General features: G+C 42.9%; 1 protein-coding gene across 2 annotated transcripts; it reads right to left on the bottom strand.

Moving 5' to 3' along the window:
- Nucleotides 1-446: 446 nt before the first annotated feature.
- LOC125543876 (2-oxoglutarate and iron-dependent oxygenase domain-containing protein CP2-like) lies at nucleotides 447-24,249 on the bottom strand. 2 transcript variants are annotated; one of them, XM_048707368.1, is made up of 9 exons: nucleotides 23,771-24,249; nucleotides 19,402-19,449; nucleotides 5,983-6,159; nucleotides 5,749-5,899; nucleotides 5,549-5,635; nucleotides 3,489-3,613; nucleotides 3,031-3,149; nucleotides 760-871; nucleotides 447-665 (listed from the first exon to the last, which is right to left on the bottom strand). In XM_048707368.1, the coding sequence occupies exons 1-9, from the start codon at nucleotides 24,095-24,097 to the stop codon at nucleotides 630-632; spliced, it is 1,182 nt and encodes a 393-aa protein (XP_048563325.1). In that variant the 5' UTR covers nucleotides 24,098-24,249; the 3' UTR covers nucleotides 447-629. The 2 variants fall into 2 exon arrangements, with proteins under 2 accessions (XP_048563325.1, XP_048563326.1); XM_048707369.1 differs by having other exon boundaries at nucleotides 764-871.
- Between the last annotated feature and the right edge of the window lie 901 nt (nucleotides 24,250-25,150).

The raw sequence follows: 25,150 nt of genomic DNA, 5'->3' as shown, positions 1-25,150 counted from the left end.
CAAGTTCAGGAGAGGAGGGGGCGAGATCGCGATGTGATTCGGCCGTCATGCAAGTGCGAGTGCGATGTGTCTGTCTTCAACCGCCTTGCCTTTCAGGGCTGTTGTTTTTAGTTTCCCATGTGTTTTCGTTCTGTCCTTTGGCTCCTTGTTGAGCAGGGCTGTAATATAGCCTTAGGTTGCAACTCTGAACTTTAGTTTTGTAAGAGTAAGACTCATTCTGGTTAATGAAACCGGGGAGAGGCCTCCCTGTTCTTCAAAATAGATGATTTACCAATAATCCTAGACGTATATATGAGGATATTAGGGGGGGGGGGGGGGGGGGGGGGCTCCCCTTTAATCTCCAAATATGAAACAGACACCTAACTATAATCCGCAGAATACATAGAAGGGGGTTCAGTAACTCTAGCATTACTCATGCTTTATACACCAGTACAACTGAAACACTATAAAAGTAAAAACCATGGCTTATGTGGCAATGCAGAAGGGAAGTTCAGATTTACATAAGATGCAATGACACTGACAAACATACGAGCTGGAAATTTGACAACAATTATACTAGATGTTTCCCAATGATCAAAGGATGTTTAATATAATACAGGATTGCATAAAATACATGCAGTAAATATGACTTAAATCATTGCCCCTCCAGCACCCCTAAGAAATGCCTGTTCGGAAGTAAAGCAGAAATGTGTTAGAAGCTAATAACAGAATGTTAGCTGCCAAATGGACAGCGTACGAGTGTTCTAAAGAGTAGTTTACCAACTTGGTCGCTTTGACGCACTGAATCTGCCTCTCTGTCTTTTCACGCTGGCACTCACCGCACCAGCTAGAAAAATCCATCTGGTATTTCTTCATCTCCCTGAACACGGAGCTGAACAAAAGATGCAATAATTCAGCTGTCCAGACTCCTGTTAGTAACATTAAATTGCACTCCCTCCGTTCCAAAATAAGTGTCTCAACTTTGTGCTAGCTCTAATACAAATTTGTACTAAGCTTAAGACACTTATTTTGGGACGGAGGGAGTAATAACTAAGGATGTGTTTGGTTGGGAAAAGGTAATGTAAACATAAAGGTAATCAGATTACAGCGGCACTGTTAACTGTATTGGTAAAAACTGAAATATGTTTGGTTCAACACATGTATCGCTAACGGCGCATGGAAGGCCCATGGGGCTGCGGGGATCAGGCGGCCACTGGTTGGTCCTCGCATGGCTGGGCTGCTCGCAACAAGCACTTCGAGTGACAAAAATGGAGAACAGTGCATGTGCTCATGCTGCTCCTAGTCGGAGGAGGGTCGACGGAGAAGATCGGCGGCAAAGGGGATCCATGGAGTAAGGAGATTGCAGAGGAGATTCGGGTAGAAGAAGACGCTGCTGCTCGCCACAGGAGAGTAGGAGGGTCGACGGAGAAGATCGGGGCAGATGGGACGGGGGAGGGAGCACTCGCTGGAAATCTGCAGGGGGAGAGAGAGAGAGAGAGAGAGAGCTTCGTTGCGGTAACGGGAACCGATAGGGTGGGGGGGGGGCTCGGGCAGAATAGCCCGTGAATAGTACCTGATCAGTTTACGGGGTATTGTTTACAAGACAATGTTTACCAAACAGATGTATGGGTATGCATTGACACTGTAATCAGATGACGGATGAAAAACTCCGAAACACGTCCTAAAAGTAACAGCAATGTTAAAATACTTCATGCATACACGGAAAGCTGCTGGGTTCTCATTTCAACAACCATCTGAGCACGCAGTAGACATGCAACAGTTATACGACATGCCACGGGGTCAAATGGAACCAATTTTGTTTTACATCTTATTACTGACCTAAAAGCATCTGCGTCCCTTATTATCCAAATTTGGTGCTACTTCACTTCTGCTTTGTATATACTCAGACGATTTTTCTCACCATGTATGTGTGTGTGTGTTCGTGTCTTCCCTAGTGAGATATTATCTATCTACAGGAGTTCCGCCACAATGATCCATACACGATTAAAAATTGCCACTATTCCTGCTTTTCTTGTTGATTCTGGAGGATGCAATTTACGTAGACCACTTTGTCGCTGTCATTCTGTGCAGGACACCCTTTCTCAGTTCCTTGCCCTGGTCCTCATGCTCAGGTACGCGTCATCTTCTTGCTCTAATGGTTGCTTCTGCTGTTCCACCTCATTTTCAGACTGGGGCTTGGGCCATTTCTACTGCCAACTTAACTAATATTCAGCCTTTTCCTGCTCTAAGAATCTTTGTAGCAGCGTACCTGTTTAGTCTAGGCTTCAGCTCTTTGATTGTGTGTGCTATGCATGTGATTGTAGCACCCTGTGAGCACACTACGCTGACCACTCAGTCTGTTGAGAGTGTTTGTATACGCTACAGTACTCAGCATAAGGAATATCATTGTTATTGTCATGTTGGCCTATAGATGTCGGTTTCTGAGGGTATATTCTTTTTGATGAACCATGTCCCTTCTATGCTCGGTCTTTCCCTGGAGCTTCTCCAGATTTTTTTGTCTATCCACTTTTTCAACATTAATTTCAGTTGAAGGTGTTAGAGAGATAGCTGTAGTCTTGTATGCTCTCTTATGTATTTCCTATTCAATACGGATTCCTATCTTACTACTTCTCATGTACTGCTATATTGGCTAGAGCCCATGGAATATGTTAAGTTGCTACTTCAATATTAGGCTTGTTAAAGAGATTAGCGCACAAATCCTAATAATGAAATTGCTTTAACCAAATAAATGCTCAAGTCTTACGGCTATGAACTCTTGGCAACAACGGAAAGTTGCATAACTCAAATACAAGCAACATAAATACAAAAAGGAATCAAAAATATAAGTAACCCACAAAACCATTAAGATATGAACATTAAAAAAATATCATAGTAGGGAAGTATGATAATAACACAGTATATAAATGCATGTATGGCAAATTATTTAACTATGGCGATGAAGGCTAGAGAGAGTGGACATGTCCGGATGCAAAAATAGGCCACTGAGAAATCTTGGGACAAAATTGAAATTGCAAGGAGAGATCTGAGTACCTTCTGCACCACAAAAGCAGATTCATTCTGAGCCCTGATGATGTCGGTCTAGCACCATGTCTATGACGGCCACGGTGAAGTACAGCTCGTCCAGGAACATGAGAGTAATCATACATTTCCTGCAGCCAAGATCAGGCATGGGAATACTTGGTTGAAATTGCTTCCTCCTATACTTGATAATTATTTCTTTGAAAAAAGGTAAAGTATGAACTATATTGATTTGCAGGTACTGTATAACTGATGTGAACAGCTCAACATCCCTATCTTGCCAACAGCTGATGTCAAATTCCATGCGCGAGAATTTTAGAAGTAATGCATTCAAGTTAATCAGTATCAACAAAGATGGCAAAACCCAGCATGCATGGGCACATGGACAAACAAATGAGAACCATATAAATCTTAAAAGAAGAAATACAATAATCTATGTTAGTTCACAGTAGTTACCAAACACCATGTACCTCATGCTGTGTTTCTGAGTTCACATGATTCTCGCAACGAATGCCGCGAAAGTATAATTCACCGCCTGAGAATTGCTTGCCAAGGCAAACATTTAATGTGACCTCAGAATCATCAACATGGAAACCTGCAAGTCCGAGTATTAATAGCTTACAACAGAGAAAAAAATATTTGACTTGCTTAGATGGTATCTCTAGGCACTAAAGAGGTGGCAAAGCAGATGGACTTGTCTTGCAGAAAGTGTCACACGAGAAGTGACAAAAAAATGTAAGTAAAGAAAAATAGAAGGAATGAAAGTTCTGGTAATTACAGCTCTCCTTTCCAAAAATCAGGGCATATTTTCTCTTGCGCATAAACCAAGAGAACATTGAAAGTGACCCAATACCCCTAATTATTACATCTTAAGTGTTGTATTCGATGATGCATGTAGGAAATATAGTGGGGTATAGAAGGACCAACGCACTTATTTTGTGCTAGAATATCAGATACGCCCTATGCAATTATGCAGGCAGCTATGCTTGTGCGCGCAGCCATCGCCCTCCCGCGCCGATGCGATTCCCTTCTTGTGGCGGCGGCCGCCGCCTAGGGTTTCTCCATTCTCCCCCATCGCCTGGAAATGGATGTGCTGGTGCTGCAGACGACGTTCTGGTGGTGGTGCCCCTAGGGTTTCTGGATTTGGTGTTGAGGCGCCGACGAACTAGGGTTTGGATAGGGAGAGAGAGTGACGGGAGGAATGGGGAACGAAAGAGTGAGGGGGGGAACAAGCGAGTGAGCACGGCGGGCAAGCCGTGTCCTAAATCTAGCGCCGGTAGCGGTCAAACGGCGCTGACTGGACGGAACCGTGACGGGAGGGCAAAAGCACAAAGAAACCAAAGTGAGTTGGGCAAGAACGAGGGCTTTCGGAAACTAGGGGCAAACCTGCCGAGGGGGACACAACTAAGGGCACCAAATTAATTATCCCTATTTTCAAAGAAACGAGCACAGAATAACAGAGCATACTAATTGATTTGAAAATTATCAAACAAAAAAGGTCACCTTGCCATAATGTTGGATCATACAAGGCATACTACAAGGTAAAATTGTGTGTATCAATGTTGTCTGCAGAACCCGTTAAGGCTAGAACATCACCATTATGATATAAGAAGATCCAACGGAGTGATTGGGAAAATATGACTTTATGTGCCCTCGGCAAAAATTACAATCATTTCAGCTCAGTTCGACATATATATGAACTCAACTATTTGTTTTTCTTTTTCTGTCCAGGTCACAGGAAGTCGTGTTTTTTCAATCAATCCATTAGATCATCTTACATTATAGTCCTAGTGTCATAGTATTTTTGTCATGATTTTGGGAACTTCTACAATGTTGAAATCTTAAACAGGTTATGTGGTAACTATTGATAGAAAATCCTCCTATATAGGTACAATTGTGTGTATCAATGTTGTCTGGATTCGACAGTTCAAAAGTTCTCAAAAAATATGAAACAAATACTAGAACATCACCACTATAATATAAGAGAGGGAGATGAAAAAAAGACACACCTAGGGTGTGGAATATGGAGTTGACATGAAAACGAGCTTCTATTCTGAGACAAATGAGAGTCACTGATACACTAGGCAGGAAACAGAAAATCACAAGACAGCTATGGCCAGTTTAAGAGCACCAGTTTGGATAGTGGATATATACACTTCTTGCAGACCATGATCATCACGATGGAAAAACTAAAAATCAATAGTACCACAGCAAGATTGTATCAGTCCACATTAACAAAATAAGCTATGTCCTTCACGTTTGGTAGAAAGAGCCATTACGAGTATCTTCCACATATAGATCTAATATGTGGCTTTACTTTGTTCAAACAGATATATGAGTTGAAAGAAGGCCCAAGAGGTTGCTTCATGTGCTATCCTCAATATAAAGGGCGGGGGGCGGGGGTGGGCACAGATTTTACAGCATGAGTATCCCTCTAAAAGGCAGCCATCCAGACATGCACAATTCAAGAACAGAGAACCTCAAAAATTTCTGGCGGCATCCCTGGGAAAAAAAACAATGGTAACTTTACCTAGTTCAACATCTCTGTCTTTCCCATATTCAACAACAAAAGCATGATGAGAGTCCAATGTTCCTCCACCAACCTCAGGGTAAAAAACTGAAGGTTGACACAAAGAACATAATATTAATGTGGAAGGAAAGGTATGCTGAAACAATTAAACCAATAGTGATTCTTCCTATCTACAACAGTACAGCAATAAATCAAATAACCTTTAGAAATTGGAGCTATGAACTCCTCCATGAACTGATTCAGCATAGATTCCAGGCCAAAATCATCAAGGACAGCACCATACTTATTCATTGTATTTGGCCTCATTATCTTAAATTTCATTGCATGAACCCACTTTTCAAAGTTCTCTACCTACAAAGGTGTAAATAATTGCTTTCACATTGTAGCAAAAGCCTTCATAAGAGCTAAATTGGGTGTTAATTACTTTGCCATACCTCCTCCAATAGCATGTCACAAAAGTTGGGCTGTAACATAGCAAATGAAAAAACACCAGGAATTGGTTCAGTCATTATACTTGCAATGCTTTCTTCTGTATTGGTTCTTACTGCTTCAAGGAATGTTGGTAAGAAGAAAGCCGAAGGGTGCATGCTGTATAATTCTTGATGAAGTGGCTGTAAGTTGGCAAAAAAGTGAATTACAAGCAAGCAAACAGGAAAGAAATAGTCCTCCAAAAAATAAAACCATGGCCAATTACTAGCCACACTTCTATCTAAAATATTTTAAAAGATCCGACAAAATGGTGACGTTGAGTCCTGACTCCTGTGGCACATGATAGCCAATACTTTTAGAGTTATATCATGCTCAGCCTGTATATTTTCCCCATTGTAAGGGGTTTCCTGCATATTTACCACCTATCCGTGTGTGTCTCTCTCTCTTTCTATATATATATATATATATATATATATATATATATATAGGTCTGCTAAAATCAGCCTGAGCGTATTATAACTAAGCATACGCTCCGGCCAGCAGGGTGCGACCGATCGGATCAACTCCCGCAGCGCGCATGCTAATCAGCCCAGTATCCTAGTCCCCAGCCCCCGCCTCCCGCCTCGTGCAGTTATAAATTCAATCGTAATTAGTTGTTGGATTTTACGAGTGGATCCCCCGCACAGAATGCCCCGAATGCCCACCTGGGCCAACTATATTTTGATCGTAAAGTAGTGGCAATCGGTAGTAATACATATTTTTACGGCGTTGTAATATACCCTCTTAATCTAACAGTAAAACATCACCCTTCCTATAGTAACCAAAGCAGATCTCTTTACTGACCCATATCCATATATGGTAATGCAGTTACCACATAGCAAGCAGTGGTTCACGGCAGCAGTAATATGATTTATTCCATTACCATATATGTTCATACCTTACCATGGTTAGTGGTAGGAGCCATGGGGTCCATATATGGTAATGCAATTACCACATAGCAAGAGGTTCACGATAGTAGTAATACAATTATTCGGTTACCATATATGTTCCTATTTTTACCACCATTAGTGGTGGAGCCATAGCGTATCGTGGTGCTGTAACTTGGTAAAAGTATCGCATCTATTACCACATATGCTAGCATGTTTACTGTCGTTAACAAAAGGACACGAGACGAAGTGAGGCGCGTGGCAATGGTAAGGAAAATTAATCTGTTACCATATGTTTCATTTCTATTTACCATCATTTGCTACAAAAAGGCGGAGGTGGGGCTTCATTGGCCGAGCAGTGCGCCGAGCGAGGAATTAGCGGCCGGAGCGTACGATAGCTTAATCTGCGCTCTCGGTTAGTATATATATAGGAATGAGATTCCCTATCCGAACTTACCAGGGTCACAACTATCAGAACCTTACGTGAGTGCATTGAGATTAGAACTTTTCCTTGTCAGCGGTTCCTTTTCTCTCTGACAGCTTGATTTTTCGCACGTCCTATTTACTGTACACACCTGCCACCCTCTGTTAAGGTTCTGATCCAACCCTGCCACTACTGGGCCCGGCAATGTCTCCTGACACGGGCTATCCCACGGGAGCCCATCATCTTATGGTTCCAACTGTTTGGATTTTTCTAGCCATGCTTACACACCGCAACGGACTCCGTCCACTCTTCTTCATTCTGTTTTATTGCTCTATAGACCACGTGTTGCCTGTTCTCACTCTCGTATAGTGCTGTTCTTTTAAAAAATTTGGCATTAGTTTTTTTGCAGCTCTTTTAAGTCTAACGCATGCTAATTTAAGAGCCGTAATGGCCGCTCCCGTATTTGCTGACCACGTAAGGTGATACTAGTATGTTGACGCATACTAGTAAGTTGGACCAAAGATAAGTGAATGCAAGGTGGGTGGAGTTTCATAAGTGACACTGTCACGTGAGGACGGGACGATGAATACGTCCCCTTGTAATCTTCAATTTATATGTTTATACTGCTCGCGGAAGATCCAATCCTTCACGACACAAACTCTGGAAGTATCAAAACCAAAGACTCGTGACATGCACCACCATACAAGATATTCTGTACGTGTGGTTGCATTCATTAACTTTTCACGGCTCTAATCTCCTTGCCACCGCTAGAAAAAGGCTAGCAGTACATGATGGCGGCGACAGGGCCATCCTCCGTCTCGCTCAAGGGCGCGGCCGCAGTGCAATTCTCGTGCGGGTGCCCCGGTCTACTCTCGCGCGTTCATTCGCCACCACTCCAGCATAGATGGCTCACCCTTGGTAGTTTTGACGGTTCTTCATAGTGACCCATGAAACCATGATCGTGTCGTACGTTTCTGAGCGAGTTGAACAACGGTTCCATGAATGAGGGTCAACAGTTCTTCACAAAGTTTATTTTCGGTTCCCTTTCTTTCGTAGACGGTTCTCCCCTCGTAGTTTTGGCGATTCTTAATGGTAACTCGCGAAACCATTATCGCGACGTACATTTCTGAGCGGGCTGAACAAAGGTTCCATGAATGAGGGACAACGGTTCTTCACAAAGTCTATTTTCGGTTCCCTTTCCTTTCCTTCGTACACGGGTCTCCCCCTCATAGTTTTAGCGGTTCTTCATGGCGACCTGTCAACCCATTATCGCGTCGTACGTTTTTGAGTGAGTTGAACAACAGTTCCATGAATGTGGGGCACCGGTTCTTCACAAAGTCTATTTTTTGTTCCATTATCACAACAATTCCACTTTGGTGGTACGCCGACTTTTCGTGAAAGACTATTTGGGACCAATGTTAAGAGTGGTCAGTCAGGATCTAAACATTGCTAATACAGTTCTTCATTCCAAAAAAATCATTTTTGTGCATATTATATCAAAATTTACTGCAAATAGAAAAACTTATTATATAAATGAAAAACTACTCCTCCCAAAGTTTAGAATATTTATTTTAAAAGTTGAGTATAGTGGATCAAATCCAGTCCGGTTATTATCTCCACTAAAATCTGACCAGTTGAGCTGCATGTGTGTTCAACATAACTGGCTACGCCTAGACTTTTGTACTTAAGCATCATGCAGGTATAGGTAGCGTTCAATGGATGCACATAACATTCCAATTTGGTAGTAGCCCAGCCGAGGCATAATAAATTATGTATCTCTACGTGCCATTCAAAATATGACCAGCAGCAAGTCATCAATATCTTTGTGTTCGCCAAGCTGAAACACTGGTCAGTTGTGTTGTTTTCTCCGATTCAAGGGCACCCCGAGTCAGACAAATGGTGTTCATCAATGCTCGTGAGTTCTTACAGAAGAGGAAAATGCAGTCTCAGCCTTTCTGAACATGGCGTTTCGCATGTGGCGCTCTCTCCCCTGCGTCGTCTGGTTGCAGGACCAGGGCATATAGTCGCATTAAAAAATTCTGAACCCAGGCCCAGCCATGGCACACAGTTAAATTTCTGAATCCAAGACTGAAACTATTACCCGAAAAGTCGAAATGTTGTTGATTAAATTTAATACCAATGGTTTATAAAGCATGAAATGAACATCATGTTCAGATAAGTTGTACTCCCTCCGTAACTTGTAATATTTCAGAGAAACTAAATGTGTGTGCCTTCATTCAGATAATAATATGGTCATAGAGGACAAAGTCAACATGCGTTGATTCAGATAACATTTTCTTCAATGTCTCACTTAAGTGCTTCAGCCGTTATCAAACTGTTTGTGCAAAAAAGAAGTGCTTCCGCCATGATCAGACTACTTGTGTAAAAAAAGTGCTTCGGCCATGACCACAAAATGAGCTCGATCAATATGTCCATCACCGCGAACTAACTAGTCAACTCCCAGGTGATTAAAAATCAGCACAAAGGCACAAGCATTACTCACGCGCAAGCATCACACCTGATGAGAGGGGAAACAGCGGGGGTGGGTCATCGTTCACATCACGCATGTTGACGGCCTCGATGTAGCTTCATGACAACAGATCTGAGATGGGTAGGGGAAGAAACAAACAAAGGTGAATTCTTTTTCCCAGCAAGATGAACCCATGTGGATCTGTGGGGAAAATCACCACATAGACGGCCACGCACAAGCATCATGCAGGTAAAGGGAGGAGATCACCTGGAGCGCGTGGCGGCCAGTGACCATGGCAACGAGGCGAGGAAGAGGAATGGGAGCAGGGGAACTACTCCCTCGAGCGCCTGCTCCATGGGCTCGTGGACGTCCTGCAGCTCGCCGTCGACCTCGGCTCGGGCGACCAGAGGGAAGGAGACGAGCAGGTTGGGCGACGCCGTGGCGAGGAGTGATGTGAGTAGGAGACCCAGCTGGGCCTTGCTTCTGGTGCTCCAGATTGGGGGAGTGAAGGGGGCGTGACGCGAGGGCAGAAGTGCAAAACAACTGTGGTGTCACGGAGGAGGAAGGAGAAAAACAGGGGTCCTCATGGCTGGATATGGCGAGCGGCGGTGAAGAGGATCGAGTACATTGACAAGTCCTTATGGTTAAGTAAAAAAATCAAAGGGGTTGGTGGTCCACCTCGTCTCAAGTCACGAATGCAAAAATCTCAAAAGTGTCGACCCGTGAGCGAAGTATGGGATGCAGGAAACAGTGGCAGGCCACGGACCACACAAAATCCATGTGCCTCTTGCTGGACCACCAACTCCGACACTTGCGAAAAGACTTTGCCCGCTGCAGAAAGTGTCAGGGAATCAGTGGGTGAAGTGCCGTCGAAATTGAGAAAAAGGCGTGCATATTTCTACCTCTCCCTCATACGCACGGATCACGGAGCAGACCCTCTCGGCAGTGATAGTTGTGACCATGGTCAGTTTTGATATTCACAATTTTGCCTATATATATATATATATATATATATGGTCACGCTATTCGTCACCCTGGGCAGACCCTATCGGCAGTGATAGTTGTGACCATGGTCAGTTTTGATATTCACAATTTTGCCTAGTCGCGCTATTCGTCACCCTGGGTGAGGATAGTTATTCTTCACCCCCCTCTATTTTACCATCAATGCACCGTAATTTTACGTTCCGTAAGTGTTGTCTTATTTCCAACGCAAAAAGAGACCGTAAGAAAATATATAATCGCCGTAAAAAATATTTTATGTTATGTAAAATTACAAACGTAAAAACATAGTCTAAAATACACATAAACTATAAATTTTCTTGTCTTATGACCTATACTTTTATTTTCTTATGTCAAATTTTACGTAGTGAATCAATAGGAATGTAACTATTTGAATTCCAAACGAAATTATAAAATGATCGTAAGATTACCTCGGGTGAGGAATAATTTATTCTGCACCCTGGGTGATGAATAGTAACACTATATATATATATATATATGACAAATGTTTCCTACCACCAGTGGTAGTTACCACCACTTGTGTTTTGTATGTTCTATGTAGTCAGTGCTGTAGCTAGGATTTCCCCACGACCCAGGCTCAGCTTCGTCGGTACAGTGAACACTGTAGCTACAGTATGGCACTGTTTGCTACAGTCAACGAAGGGCTGTCACTCTACGCCCTAGGCCACGGCCAGGGCAGCCCGGGGCCTGCCTACGCCCGTGTATGTAGTATCTGTCAAAACCGAGAGTATATACGTGTAGTATGTATATAACAATGTTTAGGTAGTATATATACTACTTTTTAGGTAGTATGTACCATATTTTGAGCATACTCTTTTTCACGTACAAATGTGTACGTATTTCACAAATATAACAAAACCTATGGGCTCATATGCAATTTTTTCGTGTAACTTGCTTTGAAATATCATAGATATAGTATATTAATATATGTAGAATGATAAAGTAGTATATATACTACTACATGATAGTATATGAGACATGTGGGGTAACTACCACCGGGTGGTAGGATGTGTGTGTATAGATATATATATAGAAAACATATCTTGTGGACGGTCTAAAGCACTCATGGTATCATTATGAAAGTACAGGCCAAAACTGTGAAAACCTAGAAATATACCTAACCACTATCCTACTGCAATAATTCTCTCTAAGAAGAATGCCCATGTCGTGGCAATTCCTCCTACAGCACGTCCTTGTATAATGCTCAAGGCTCTAGGCTGAGTAGCAGGAGCAAATTTTAATTTTGGCGGAAAAAGGGGAGAGCTTCCCGTTCCTGGTTCTACTGTAGCCGGATTCCCGGAACCACAAGAATCCTTAGAATGGGAATCCAAGTCAGCACCTTTTTTCTTGAGATTTTGAGAAGAGTTGCTCTTTGGAGAGCAGAGTACGATGAAAGTTGTTGACCCCCAGGAAATACAAGTTACGTATTTTCTAACATGGTATTAGAGCCTATGTTAATTTTTGTGCACGCGCAACTCATGCTTGAATCTTCCATCACGCCATCCTCATCTCTTGCCGATCGTCGCTCCTTCCACTTCCCCACCTTGTTGCCCACTTCACCCACCACGTCTCCCCACCGCCGTTTCCCGTGAAGGCCGTCGTATCTCGATCTTCAACTGCCGCCCATCAACACGACTGCCGCATGGCACCCACTAGATAGGCTTGCGGCGAACACCCGCTCAACTTGCTTAGCTCGCCCACGTCTTCTTGCTGGATCAGCTGAAGCACGCCAACGCCTGCTAGATCAGCCACCCGGCTCCCTTCCCTACCTCGATTCGTTGACGCAGGCACCCGTCCTGCTCAACTCGATCGCATTGCCGCCCGATTGGTCCGCCCGCCTGCCAGCATCCTGCGCTGACCCGCTGGTATGGACCCTACCCGAGTTGGTCCGTCGCCGGATCGAGCGGTTGATTTGGGACACGCTTTGGTTGCCTATATTGACTTGGGTGTCGGTTCTCCGTGAAAAGAAGAAATAAGATAAAAAAAGATCCAATGTCTTCGTCATCGGGCTATGTCGCCGTTCCTCGATGCACGGTGATTTTTTTATGGTACTAATTACACCGAGTCCATTGCCTTTATGCACATTCATATGCGTGGCATTCGTCTTCGGGGCATTCTGTCCGGCGAGGTCCCCTAGTCGCCACAACCGGTTCCTCCTGTTGCTGCTACCCCGTTGACACCACCGGCTCTTGTTGCAGATTCTCAGGCTACTAATAAGGATGCAGCTAAGATTGTTAATGATGCTGCAATTCATGCTTATGAACAGCAAGTCTTGGCCTATGAGGAGGCTCTTCCCACTTAGTAGGATGCTCTGTCTTCTTACAGAGTTACACTCAAGATGATGATGCTCGTACTGCGGATGTTCTCACATCTAGTGTGTTGCCTAAGTTTGCCTCTGATTTTATGGGCCTTATTACGTCTTTGAAATGTGGACTCTCTTCGCCAGCGCTATAAGCCTTTTGGTGATGCCATATACATGTTTGTGGTTCGCCAAGAGCATGCTCCTCAGCGGGGTGACTCCACTATTGATGAGTTCTACACACAAAGCTTTGCTATCTGGCCCCAGCTTGACTCTCTTTGCACTACTGGTTGTGGTTCTTGCCAGTGTGGCATTGTGCGGTCACACTTGACTTGCCAGTGTTGATTCTGGACTTTGATTTGAGCGTTCTTGGGCTCGTTTTGAAGCTATCCATGTGCCCAAGGTCATCATTTAGGCTTCCACATCATTTGCTTCGAACCAATTGTTGGCAGATTGGCATCTTCACCTAGGCCTTCGACCATGATGACTCAAAATCGTGCATCTTCGTCGTTTTCGACCTTGGGGATCCTCACCAAGGAAAGCTGGTACCTCTCCATCGAGTAAAGGAACCAACAAGCTCACCAACGACTTCAACCATCCATACTTTCGACACCAACAATGGAAGCAAGGTCGGTTAACCTCAAACCTTGATGAAGGTATTGCGCTGACAAAGGTATCCATCTTAACACACACTTATCTTCCCCTGCCATTACCCTTGATAGCCCCACCATTAGTTGAGCATACCTTTACACCCATTGAGACTAGCTATCCAAGTGTTGTCGGGCCTGGTGAACTTGAGCACCTTAGTGACTCTCATGCATCATATTGTGATACTTGTCGTGCATATTTGGTGAAGGCCCAATGGAAGTGGTGGAAGGAAGAAAAGGGGCAAAAAAAAAAGAGCAAGAGTCACAAAAGAGCTTATAAGCAAAGGAGTTGTGCGACAAAGATACTTGTACTAAGGATACATTTGATAGGAAAACATTACACTTGTCTTGTAGGATTGGTGCCAAGTTCTATCACACAACCAAGCTATCGTCTCCTTGTGTTTGTCCAACACGAGCTTAATCTTTGTTAGGTAAAACTTGTATGCTCATTTCTTTGGCTACACAAGCCCCATTATCTTGGCGTGTGAGTTTCCTTTTGCCTCTATATCTTTTGTGAAAACTTGCATAGCATTTTGAGTTCATTGTGGTTTTCTTCCAACTTTTACATATCTTGGACTTCAAATTGCTTGATTTCGTGCCACTAATCCCTACCAAGCTCCACTATAAGCCTATTGTGTAAGCGTGAGATTGGACAAGGTCCATTACCAAGTGCACTCATTTCATATTGTCAATTGTGAGATCCCTTGATCCATATACAACATCGAAAAGAGGTAACTTTGGTATTGTTCATTTCTTTCATTCATACCTAGCTAGAGTGTTAATATGGATAGGGAAGGCACATCACCTCCAATCTACACCAACAAGAACCACTTCGATGCCATGTGGGACTACATCGGCGCCAAGATGGACGCACACATTGAGCTCATCAAAAACATGCTCAACAAATGCAAGTCGTCCACATCTTCAACATCATCTTCATGACGATGCTCAAGTGCGCATGCTTCTGAGCTACCATCTTCTTCAAGATCACACCGACATCGACATAATCACCTACAAGAAGCTCCGACGACTACAGCACGTCGACCACCAACTACAAGGGTGACCATTCCATCTTCGGAAGTGCCCAGCTGGCCGCCCATGGGATATTCCCTTCGGTCATGGAGGCAAATGATGATGAGCCCCACCACATGGCCTTCATCTATGGTGAAGGTGATGAGATGGTTGAGCATCAGAATTTCCCTTCAACCACGACGGTGTATGATGACTATGGAGACGTGTGAACCGATGCTACTCCAAGCTCCAAGTTCTACAAGATGGACCAAATCCCATGTGAGGATGAGAGCCATTCCACCATATGTGAGATTGAGTGCATTCCACTTTGAGAGAGCGATAGAGTTCACTACTACCCTATGTTTGATTAGATGCTCCAGTTTCCATGTGAGAGCTACCACCATCACATTAGTTAGATGTGTGACTCCACTATATTTGACTGAGTGCACCAACCTTGAGGGAGGGAGTGAGCCACCATATTGAGAGAGTGAAGTAGTTGATAGGTCAAGTGAGGTCATCCATCATTCTAACAACTTAGCCTCTACCTTTATTGTGTCTTCTAATGCTAGGTCTCGTGGACGATGACGCCCTGATCCTCAACAACTTCGCTCCTCCTTTGGACAAGACAATGGCCATGGTGAAAGAAGACCCCCCCCCCCCAACACACACACACACATGGTTCCATCAAGATGATGTAGATGACCACAAGATGGCCCTTTCCACCACACATACACCACATGAGTGGACCTTCAAAGGTAACACTACAGGTAATGGTGATGCTCTTGTCCCACTAGTGGACTATCATGATATTGATTGCTCGCATTATGATGGTCTCCCTATTGTCATGCCTCATGCTAGTTTGACTTTCTCATGTGATGACTTGTTATCCATTTATGATCAGTATGATAATTTCATGTGGAGTCTATTAGTTGCTATCCAATGTTGCATAGGATATCTTATGAGAATTCATTAGGTCACATCATATTTGATAATCCTCTTGCTTTGTCATATGCTATGGATAAGATTGTGACTTACATCATTGACATCTTATCGTCGTAACTATGCCTATCCCATAAAATGCAATTTAATTTGCAAATATGGCATGGATGACAAATTTGTGGTTAATGCCATTTGCCTGACTTCTGAAGTGTGAACATACTGCATGCTTTGCATCCTACAAATACTATTTGTCATATGCCATGCCATGACCACTTCACTTTGAACATGCATTACTTTATATGTCAATCCAATTTCTCCACGTGTTTGCTTACTTGTCTTGCTTGCAACATGCTTACACTTACTCATGAAGAAGCCCCCATAGTTTCCTCATACATGTTAGGAGAATTTGACTGATCTTATGTGTTCCATGATTCCCATCATTGTGTGCACGATATGCTTATCATGAATACGAATACCCGAGTTGATATTGATGCACTATGGTTGCTACACTTTGAATCCCCATTGTGCTTATGCATAACAACAATCATTTCATGATGGATGTCGTATTTCTATATCATGCATCAAACTTATTTGAGCATTGCATATCTTGTGCTAACACCCAACATACACATACACACCATGATAGATGATGCGTACATATATCACACGCACACATTGTTTCTTTTTCAATGTTGTGTAGGCACCCACGCTTATTCGTCAACCTCGCAAGCACACGAGAGACGAAACGAGCTCTTGAGAGCAACCAAGATGTGCTCTACCACGGAGTATTTATCCTCCATTCCTTTTGGCAACACGACTTCGGGACCTTATTCTACATGGCACTCACATGGTTACGGGGTATTGTTCATTTCACACTTCGTGCCCAGCTTACCATATTCATTTTGCATGTCATGGTCATTCCTATATCATACGGACATGCACTTGTGACCCATGCTTTGCATTATACATGACCCATCCTTATATTTCTTCTATGTATGCTTGCAAGATTGGTGGAGATATTTATTATTGCCATGTTCCATGTTTATTACTACCTCCGTCCGGGTTTATTGGGCCCGAAAGCCACAAAGCCCCGTTCGTAATTACTAGGCCGCTTATGTTAGTCTCGCTCGTTCGCATTGTTCCATGCCTTGGGCAGTTAATTCCAACCGAGACATGCAGCGGCCATTCCTACTTTCAAGCCACATCAAGCAGCCACGGTCAAAAGGCAGTCAATGCATGGGTAACCTTCCATGCAGCGGTGAGGTACGCACTGTTGTTAAGGGTGGGAGGTTAGCAAGCGGGGAATTAATGGGAAGCGAAGCGCTCTGGTTGGTTGGACCAAGAGCGAGTTTTGAGGAATCTCGGGTACGGCGTGTCTTGGTATGATGATTTGGCTTCGGGGTCTTTTAAACCTGGACGGAGGTAGTACATGCCTATGATGATACTTGTGTTGGGGGAGCCATAATTATGCATTGTTCGTTCCGAAGGACTTCTCCCCGAAACATTGATAGTTTCCCATGATGATTGGTGTGTTGATGGTTGTCCATCGCAAAGTCAAAATGGCCAAATCAAGAGTGATAGGTAATGGCAATGAATGCGGACAGCCTCAACCGGTTGGTTCCTTCGTAGTGTATGTCAACTCTGCATTGGTGGCCAGGTGGGCCAAGGTTGCCCTATCTTTGGCCATGTTGCAATCTCGGTTTTCAGACAATTTTCCTCAAATTAACTGGGTAGTTCTCGAAAGTTCTGTTCTCCCGAGCTCAAATGCACCCTGATCAACAGTAAAATCCAAAAAATAGTAAAACAAATCTGAAATTTTTTTGTGGTAAACTTTGACAAATGTTCTGCATGCTTACCAAATTTCAGCATGGAATGAAATTCGTGAAGTCGACAACAACAAAGCCTTTAGTCCAAAACAAGTTGGGGTAGGCTAGAGGTGAAAAACCCATAAGATCTCGCGACCAACTCATGGTTCTGACACATGGATAGCAAGCTTCCACGCACCCCTGTCCATGGCTAGTTCTTTGGTGATATTCCAATCCTTCATATCTCTCTTTACGGACTCCTCCTATGTCAAGTTGGGTCTACCCCGACCTCTCTTGAATTATCAGCACGCGTTAGCCGTCCGTTGTGCACTAGAGCTTTTGTGCGCCAAATATGCCCAAACCATCTCAAACAATGTTGGACAAGCTTCTCTTCAATCGGTGCTACCCCAACTCTATCTCTGATATCATCATTCCGAACTAGGTCCTTCCTCGTGTGGCCACACATCCATCTCAACAAACGCATCTCCGCCACACCTAGTCGGCCAACACTCGGCGCCATACAACATTGCGGGTCGAACCGCCGTCCTATAGAACTTGCCTTTTAGCTTTTGTGGCACTCTCTTGTCACAGAGAATACCAGAAGCTTGCCGCCACTTCATCCATCCGGCTTTGATTTGATGGTTCACATCTTCAATACCCCATCCTTCTACAGCATTGACCCCAAATATCGAAAGGTGTCATGAGGCACCACTTGCCATCAAGGCTAACCTCCTCCTCGTGCCTAGTAGTACTGAAACCGCACCTCATGTACTTGGTTTTAGTTCTACTAAGCCTAAACCTTTCGATTCCAATGTTTGTCTCTAACTTCCTATTGACCTCCGTCCGACTATTGTAGACTAGCACCACATCATCCGCAAAGAGCATACACCATGGGATATCTCCTTGTATATCCCTTGTGACATCATCCATCACCGAAGCAAAAAAGTTAAGGGCTCAAAGCTGACCCCTGGTGCAGTCCTATTTTAATCGAGAAGTCATCAGTGTCGCTGTCACTTGTTCTAACACTCGACACAACATTATCTATGAAAAACAAAATCAGCACTGCAAAATGTTCTCAAAACTAGCATTTATTGGAGCATCAATTTTTTTCCACGACTTCCACGAATGTCATTTCGTGCTGAAATTTTGCAAGCATACAAAACATTTGTCGAAGTTTACCAAAAAAACTCATAATTTTTTGAATTTTTACTATTTTTTTCAATTTTACTGTTCATCAAGGAGCTTTTGAGCTCAGGAGCAGATACTCCACGTTCGATAGTTCTCTTCTACTTAGTTAGCAAATTGAGGCCTTAACTACAATTAGAAAGTGTTTGTGCCCATCTACATGCATGGGGGTTCTAATAGCTACGCCTTGTCGAGATATTGTGCTGAGATAAATAATATTGTCAACTTAATGCTTACACTAAAATACTTACATCTATGACTAAGTTGCATGTAATTCAACTCATCTTTACTTCCATATTCATGTGCCTAACTAAAAGGATCTCCACATGTATGGCATGCTCGATAAGAACATTTATAAGTATGGAATTCACATGATGGATTGTAACTTTTTAACTATGAAAATTCAAACACCCTATGCACTAGACAGGCTTCTATCCAATCCAGCCCACAGAACAAACAACAAACTTTGCAAAACACGTGTCGATTCTAACATACGGCAGGTTGTGCAAGACAAACACATTGCGCCATACACATTTGTTGTCGCACAATTCATTGAAAAAACAAAAATTGTAAACCAAATGGTATACTAATATGCATGTTGGATATTTCTAATTGCAAATATATGTGCATGCGAGAATAAAATTGGCAGTTATCCATCTCAAAATATTTAGAATGTAAGTCGATGCTAAATTGCAAACCTTATAGAGGTGGACTATCTTCTGCCTGTATTCTTTGTGCCTATGAACCTACACCAAAAATAATACATCATATGAGTAAGCTCACTTAAGTAACAAGACACAACAAGAAGCAAGGTTGAAATGCTGGAAGCAAGCCAAAGCTAAATTCAACTACATTGGGAGCGTTTAGATCCTTGGCAAGAGTACTTATAGCCTTGCCGGGCAAGGTTAAGTGTTTGGGACTATTTAAATATCTTAGCTTTTGTGGGCCAGCTGACTTAGGTGGGCTAGGAAAACCTTGCTTGCTCAGGAGAGCCAAATCGGCTCGCTTCCAACGGCGAACTTCTCGCGGAAAAGTCTATGACCCATTCCTGACAATAGTTTTCACGATAAGGCTGGTAAAGTAAAAGAACCAAATGACTTGACCAAGCAAGGTTATCAAAGTGAAAGCTGCTAGATGAGCTAGCCGAGCTATTGTCCAACTAAGCAATGGAACCAAACACTCCCTACACTGTTTTGCTTTGACATTTTCATAATCCAGTTGTGAATATACACTGATGAAGGTTTAAACATGCAACAAAGGAATCAACACCAATTACAAAGAACAAAGCTCACTTCCAGTGTAACAATCAGACTTTGTAATGAAAACTGAGCTCGAGTATGAAGGATGCAATATTGTTGTTCTAATCTAGTATCTCTATGCAACAACTCCATCTAAATTGCCTAAATATGTACTAACAAATCCTACTGCGGCTAAGTAATAAATATAGCCCCACATTTCTACAGCTTAGTTGATTAAATATTGGACCTGGCAAACAAAACCGTCGCTGTATGGCTAGCTGTGTTGCCACTTGCCAGTCCAATACGATATTGCAGGTGCAAGTAATATCACAAGTTAAAAGGATGTTATTTTTACCTGCAACTTCTACTCCTACTACCCAAGTGTTCAGAATGATGTTTCATTAAAGGGCAGCCCGATGCACGTACCTCCCGCTTGCGCAGGGTCCGGGGAAGGGTCCGACTACTTTGGGTCTATAGTACGCAGCCTTTCCCTTCATTTCTGCAAGAGGTTGTTTCCAGCATGGTCACAAGGTAACAGCTTTACCGCTGCACCAAGGCTCCCCTTCTCGGAATTACGTTTCATTCCCAAAAGAAATATTCCCAAGTACCCAACCTAATCAAATCGCTAAATCTAAGAAAACCTAGATTTAAAAAAAAAACTGATGTTACAACTTACAAGTGAAGGAAAATAGTAGTATGTCCGTGATAACTAAAATTAAAAACTGTAGTAAAAACTTGAATTACTTCTCTTTTGTACTTGTGCTTATTGCTATGCTAGATAAGTATATATCACACGCATCATAATATACATTGTTTAGGAATAATATATACGCCCTCTGCCCCAAAATTAGTGTCTCAAGTTTAGTACAACTTTGTACTAAAGTTACCTTCACTTATTTTGGAACGGAGGGAGTATATATATATATATAAGGAAAATATATACTACTAGCAGGTGTAGTTACCTTCACTTCCGCCACCATCCAATTGCACCAAGATCAGAGCTTACCTTAACGGGCCATGGGTGGAGAAAAGGTCGATTTATTTGCACCCTCTTTGGTGGTTTGTTGAGCTTCTGATTTTCTTGGCTCAACTAACCGGTTAGGTTGTCTCTTATCTTATATGTAGTATTTAAAGAAGATTGGATCTAGATGACGCATGCAATCCAAACAACTCCTCTCTTCCAACCAGATCAAAACGACATAAACAGAAAAAAGGTATGCACCATGGTCTTCCATTTAGAGGCATCTATATGACATGTAGATTGATTTTCTATATCGCTCTTGTTGAATCAGGCTGTACCTGTGCAGTGGCGAAGCTACAGTCACTTCTCTGGGCGGGCCAACACAGGCCAGGTTAAGAAATAGCATTGAAAATTTGCTTTCTGGGCCCAGACGACAATACATATACTCCCATTGTGTTTGGAGAATTGAAGTATGGAGTATATACCAAGATATGTTCTGGAGAATATGGAGTATGTAGACATGATTGGGTAATTGAGTTAAAGTATGGAGGATATTAGGATTCTGCAGAGAGCTTAGATAATATAGTACAACCTTAGTATTCGGAAGTGTGGAGTATATATACTGGAACTTTTAGAGAGTATAAGCTTGTCGCACTAGCATGCCCTATATATGATACCCGGCAGGTTGTTTAGTTTTTTTTCTGAAAGAATAAATAAGATATCAGTTGCATGTGTGCTAAATCTATTGGATTTTCCACCTATCCTCTAACCCGTTTGGGTGGAAGAATATAGGTCACATGGCAAGCAAATAGGTAGGGGGACTACACCCGGTTGTAGCTAAAATGTCCTGGAAAAAACAATGTAGCTAATTATGTGTGTGGGACAAAACAATGTTAGCATGTCAAACTAACCCCAATAAATCCTAGTGATGTTGCTTTTAAAAAGAGCTTACCAGTATATAATCTTAAATCTACCAAAGCTTGTTGATATCATGAACATAATTTCTCATAAGGTTTGATCAATCAGTTATAAAACCACATCACCACACAGCTAGATTACTCAGCTTAAAAAGCTTGAATGTGGTAGATGCATTCGAGAGAAAAATATTATGTCTTCACATGCATGTAGTTGACTCATTGAAGAGTATCAATCGACTGGTAAAAACTGAACAGTAGTCATACTAGATCCACATATGATCGTGACTTATTTATGACAGATGGAACAATAAATAAAGTATAAAGCACTCGATTACACAACTCAAACAAAAATTACCACAAGTTATTCATGGATGCATGTAAATTATATGTGCACCAGAATTAATGGCTTATGAGAATGGCGTTTGCAATAACTCTCATTAAACAAATTCAGTTGCCACTGGTAGATGAGAGACTGTTACTCAGATAAGAGACAGCCTTATCACATTCAGTTGCCACTGGTAGATGACAGACTATCACTCCCTTAAAATCAAGCAAAACCAATAGCTAAACAAACATTTTGCAAAATTTAATTTAACATGCAAAAGGAAACAAAGGATTGTCTGGATCACATATAACCTTTCTACAAAACAAGTCATGTAATTTTCTAGCCACTAGACTGCTTCCATGTTAGTAGCCACTCATAGGGCTGCCAAATGGATACAAAATACCTGTAATATTCAACTACCCTTTTGAGAGAATACAAATATGGATGTTATTTTCCCATCCGATTAATGATTTTTTCCAGATTTATAGTTGTGTTTGAAATTGCATAAAATTATGAATGGAAATATAGTACGATGCAAGATCTGAACATTCCTAATCTAAATTGTCTTTTTAAAACTATTCATGTCCATCTTCAAATTTGATAAAGCAATATACATATCTGGATGGTATCTTTTAGCTCAATGTTATGTCATATTCCTTTAGGTGATAGAAATAAATTGTACTAACAAGGTGAGCTATAAGGAGCGTGTTGCGTGTCATCACCTAAGTTATAGGGGTATCTAAATAGTACTCCCTCTGTAAATATGCATAAAACATTTTAGATCACTACTTTGGTGATCTAAAACATCTTATATTTATTCACAGAGGAATAGAATACAACCAAATTGAATAGATATGTATTATTGTACTTGCTATAACATCCTATTCAAATTCATGAGTGCCCCTTGACAAATATGCATCCAATTCATCAGTTGACACTCCTACCAACCGCAAATCTTCTCTCCTCACCAAGTACCACCTGCCCCATCACCCAAAGATGCCATTGGCGGGACTGCTATCTTCCATCGCATCTGCTAGCTTTCTGCTCTGCAAGTTGCAGCAGTTAGGGCACCTCGAACACTATCCCCCAAAACGGACACACTATCCGTCTGCAGACCGCGTCCGGATGCTTCCACGGACACGATACGGGAGCCTGCCATCCAACCCTATACCTCAAATGTCCGACACTTAACTTAAAAAGGAATATGCCTAATGTTGATTCGAGTGGAGTAATGGTCACTTTCTAATGCGTACGAGTAGATTACATGCTAACTAATCACCTTCTTTAGCAATGCTTCCGCCAAATGTCTGGACTCCCGCAAAGCCCCTGGTTTGCTTCCGGTTTGCGGACGGACAAATACGGATCCGCGTTGGATGGCAAAGTGCGTCCGGGCAGCTCAGTCCGGATGTATGCAGGCGTTTCGAGGATCCGTGTTGGAGATACCCTTAGTTCGCCCACCGCATCCAGCGACCAGTGGTGCCAATATTACCCCGGACTTCCTCTCATGGCCAACTCTCCTCCACAAGGCCCCACTGCCGAATGATACTGTCGACCGCTACCAAAGAGTATGTCCATATGTCCCATATACACATAAATCAGTAGCTAAAGAGGGATCGAGAGCTCGACCTTGTTTCGCTCGCCATGGGGCCAATAGCGCGCGAGTATGTCCCGCATGAAGTGTAGCTTGACATCACGGTCGGCATCGAGGAGGCTAGGCGGGAGGTGCCGCTCCAGGGCGCTGTACACGGCTGGCGCGTACTCGCCGCGCACGTCGGTGTAGTCCTGCGGCTTGTGCTCCGTGTTCGGATTGAGGCGCAGCCGCCTGTCAGAGTACGCAGCCGCCCCCAACGGCCGGCCGGCCATGCGCGACGGCGGCGGAGCCACGCCATTCCCGTTCGCCATCCCTCCCTGCTGGCCCTCGTCCCGTCGCTCCGCGGGCCCCTCTAGAGCCATGGCAAACGCGGCGGGATTACAACATCGAGCGTATTAGGGTTAGGGTTTGGAAGGGGCGAATTGGGGTGAAAATTAGGGTTTTGCTGAGTCCCTCACTCTCACGCACTCCCAAGTCCCAAGGGCCGGGGAGAAAGAGCAGCAGTTTGGGTAGAGTCCTCTGCCCGGCTCCACGCCTCGGAAAAAGTACAGCCTGTCTTGTGCCCGAAAAATAGAAAACTAATTTTGGTTTTTCACGTGATGAAATGAAACAGGGTTTTTTATTCAAACCTCAATTGTTTAAATTAGTCATCTATTCCCTCCGTTCATAAGTACTCCCTCCGGTCCTTTTTACTCTACATATAAGAATTGTCTGAAGTCAAACTTCTCAAAATTTGACTATATTTATATGAAGAAGTTTGACCATATTTATATGAAAAAAAATATTAACATCTATCATGCTAAAGTTATACAATATGAAACTTTAAGTCCTGATGCATAAACTGGTATTGATTTCACATTGTGAATGTTGATATTTTTTCTATGAAGTTGGTCAAACTTTACGAGACTTGACTTCAGACAAATTTTATATGCGAACTAAAAAGGACCGGAGGGAGTATAAGTCATTCTGGAAATTTCAGTATAGACTACATAGGGAGTATAATCTATAATACCTAAATAGTTCGTCTCCGCTATCTTATTTCTATTGGCATGCAACCTATGCACATCAGCAAGTCAGCCACATCATCTTTCTACAACCGGCTTATAGGTGGGACCAACCAAAATTCAGTAGCGCAAAGAACAACCACCTCAGCGATCGGTTACCAACAGAGGGACCGACCACAACGAGACCAGCGTACAGGACAGATGTCTCTTTCACTCGATTCAACTGAACTCATCAAATTCCCTTTTCCCCTCTGTACAGCCAGGCTCGACGGTTGGGATCCTATCTCACGCCACTCCGGCAGCCTCCCCGCTGCAGTAGCCTCCTCGTTGACAACCCCCCAAGCATGCCAATCCACCACATACACAGCAGAAAGACAAGGCCGATGGCGAGGCTCGTAGTTGTTGACATCC

This window comes from Triticum urartu, chromosome 3 (genome assembly GCF_003073215.2).
Source record: "Triticum urartu cultivar G1812 chromosome 3, Tu2.1, whole genome shotgun sequence".
Classification (NCBI taxonomy): domain Eukaryota; kingdom Viridiplantae; phylum Streptophyta; class Magnoliopsida; order Poales; family Poaceae; genus Triticum; species Triticum urartu.
The sequence above is the reverse complement of the archived record's forward strand: the minus strand, read 5'-3'. Positions and strand labels throughout refer to the sequence as shown.